This window comes from Leucoraja erinacea, unplaced genomic scaffold (assembly GCF_028641065.1).
Source record: "Leucoraja erinacea ecotype New England unplaced genomic scaffold, Leri_hhj_1 Leri_668S, whole genome shotgun sequence".
Classification (NCBI taxonomy): Eukaryota; Metazoa; Chordata; class Chondrichthyes; order Rajiformes; family Rajidae; genus Leucoraja; species Leucoraja erinaceus.
The window spans coordinates 74,862-77,500 of record NW_026576584.1 but is presented as its reverse complement, the minus strand read 5'-3'; the positions used below and the strand labels follow the sequence as shown (position 1 = coordinate 77,500).

At 47.9% G+C, this 2,639-nt stretch overlaps 1 protein-coding gene across 1 annotated transcript in view; it reads right to left on the bottom strand.

Moving 5' to 3' along the window:
* LOC129694438 (integrin alpha-D-like) overlaps positions 1 to 1,836 on the bottom strand; it is a 4,011-nt gene extending 2,175 nt beyond the window's left edge. Inside the window, exons 1-3 of the mRNA XM_055631157.1 lie at positions 1,500 to 1,836; positions 347 to 497; positions 98 to 174 (exon numbers count right to left, since the gene is read on the bottom strand). Of these exons, the coding sequence (XP_055487132.1) occupies positions 98 to 174; positions 347 to 497; positions 1,500 to 1,673 (402 nt within the window). The 5' untranslated portion in view covers positions 1,674 to 1,836. The remainder of the gene's footprint in view (positions 1 to 97; positions 175 to 346; positions 498 to 1,499) is intronic.
* Positions 1,837 to 2,639: the final 803 nt, after the last annotated feature.

The following is a 2,639-nucleotide window of genomic DNA, read 5'->3' as shown; positions in this document are numbered from 1 at the left end:
TTCATATTGAATGGTGGTGCTGGCTCAAAGGGCCGAATGGCCTACTCCTGCACCAACTTTCCACGTAACCCCCTCCCTTTCTCTCCCCCACCCCTACCTTTGTGTATAAGGAGCTAAATCCCGTCTGTGCTAATTCACGTTGGAAAGAACTCGTGTTTAAAGAATTGCTTCCTCCTAAAATATAAAAAAGACAATTAATAAACACATATAAATGTCGAGCAGGGAGTGGGTGTGAAGGGGCCGGAGGCCAGGGGTCTCTGAGACGGGGAGAGGGTGTGAAAGGGTCGGAGGTCAGAGGGGGGGGGGAGTGATCAGGGATCAGGGTAGTCAGGGATGTGTCACAAACCTTCAATGGCAAATATTTTGTCCTTTAAAGAGTCCTCAATTTCTTTCAAAGCAGCATAACTGTCAACTTGAAAGACAAAATCTTTAGACGGTTTCGAACCTATTATTTCCAGTTCCTTCCTTGCTCTAACTTCATGGAAAAGATTACCAACCTGTGGGAAACAGAGAGAGAGTTGTGGACACAGCCCAGAACATCACTTTATTCCCTTTATCCTGTACACAGATTAGGAGAAGGGGAGGTGCAACGGGATCTGGGGGTCCGTGTACATCAGTTATTGAAAGTAAGCATGTAGGTACAGCAGGCAGTGAAGAAAGCCAATGGCATGTTGGCCTTCATAGTGAGAGGATTTGCATTTAGGAGCAAGGAGGTCCTACTCTAGTTGTACAGGACCCTGGTGAGACCACTCCTGGAGTATTGTGTGCAGTATTTGGTCTCCGAATTTGAGGAAGGACATTCTTGCTATTGAATGAGTGCAGCGTAGGTTCATGAGGTTAATACCAGGGATGGCGGGACTGTCATATGTTGAAAGAATGGAGCAGCTGGGCTTGTATACACTGGAATTTAGAAGGATGAGAGGGAATCTTATTGAAACATATCAGATTATTAAGGGATTGGACACGCTAGTGGCAGGAAACATGTTCCCGATGTTGGGGGAGTCGAGAACCAGGTGCCACAGTTTAAGAATAAGGGGTAAGGCATTTAGAACAGAGATGATGAGATGACAGGGAATCTTACAGAACATATATAATTCTTAAGGGATTGGATAGGGTAGATGCAGGAAAAATGTTCCCAATGTTGTGGGAGTGGAGAACCAGGGGTCACAGTTTAAGAAATAAGGGGCAGACCATTTAGGACTGAGATGAGGAGAAACTTTTACACCTAGAGTGTTGTGAATCTGTGGGATTCTGTGCCACAGAAGGCAGTGCAGGTGAATTCACTGGATGTTTTCAAGAGCGTTAGATAGAGCTCTGGGGCTTGTGGATCTTAGGGCTAACGGAATCAAGGGATATGCGGAGAAAGCAGAAACGGGGTACTGATTGTGGATGATCAGCCGTGATCATATTGGATGGCAGTGCTAGCTCGAAGGGCCGAAGGTCCTTCTCCTGCATCTGTTTTCTATGTTTCTCTGTTTCTGCGATGAACTATGACCTACCCCAATGGCATAGCGAATAATTCCCTTGTCATCAGCTGCCTTGAGAGCTTCAGGAAAGGTCACAAGGTAATCATTTGATTCTCCATCTGTGATGACGATCATGAGTTTCTTGGATTCCGGTCTAGATCCAGCTTGAGATGTAAACACCTTCTCTCTGTGTCGAACAAGAGGCATTGATAAATGCAAGCAGGCACTGCAGATGCTGGTTTAAACCGAGGTAGACACAACAAGCTGGAGTAGCTCAGCGGGAACAGGCAGCATCTCTGGAGAGAACCTTCTTCAGGCATACGTATGATCTATACACCATTTTTCTTGATCTCTCATCCCCATTGATGTCTGTTTTTCACACCTTACACTTCCTTATCTCTGTATCTCCCTCTCCCATGACTTTAGTCTGAAGAGATTTGGGGACTGACGAAGGTTCTTAACTGAAACGTCACCCATTCCTTCTCTCCAGCGATGCTGCCTGTCCCACTGAGTTACACCAGCTTTTTATGTCTCTCATCAAAAAGGCAATGTTAAACATGGTACATAGTCACCACATTCCCCGCCTCTGTGACTCCCCACCCCTTCCCTCCCTCCCCCCAGCCCCCTACACCCCTCACCCCCCCGTCTCTCTTTGACCCCATCCCATCCCCTCAGCCCAACTTGCTTACGCCGGCAAATGTGCCCCTTCTACACTACCTGCCATATGGTCCATATCCCTCCAAACCTGTCCTATCCATGCACCTGTCCAAATGTCTCTTAAATGTTGCAATAGTCCCTGCCTCAACTACCTCCTTCAGCACCTTGTTCCATACACCCACCTGTGTGGAAAAGTTGCCTCTCAGATTCCTGTTGAATCTTCTCCCCCCCCCCCCCCCCCCCCCCCCCCCCCCCCCCCTTCAACCCATGTCCACTGGTCCTCGATTCCCCTACTTTGGGTAAGAGAATCTGTGCATGCACCCGATTTATTCCTCCTGAGATTTTGTACCCATCTCTAAGATCACCCCTCATTCTCCTGTGCTCCAAGGAATAGAGTCCCAGCCTGCCCCAACCTCTCCCTGTAGCTCAGACGCCGTGAGTCCCGGCAACATCCTTGTAATTCTTCTCTGCGCCCATTCCAGTTTGACAACATCTTTCCTATAACACGGTGCCTAG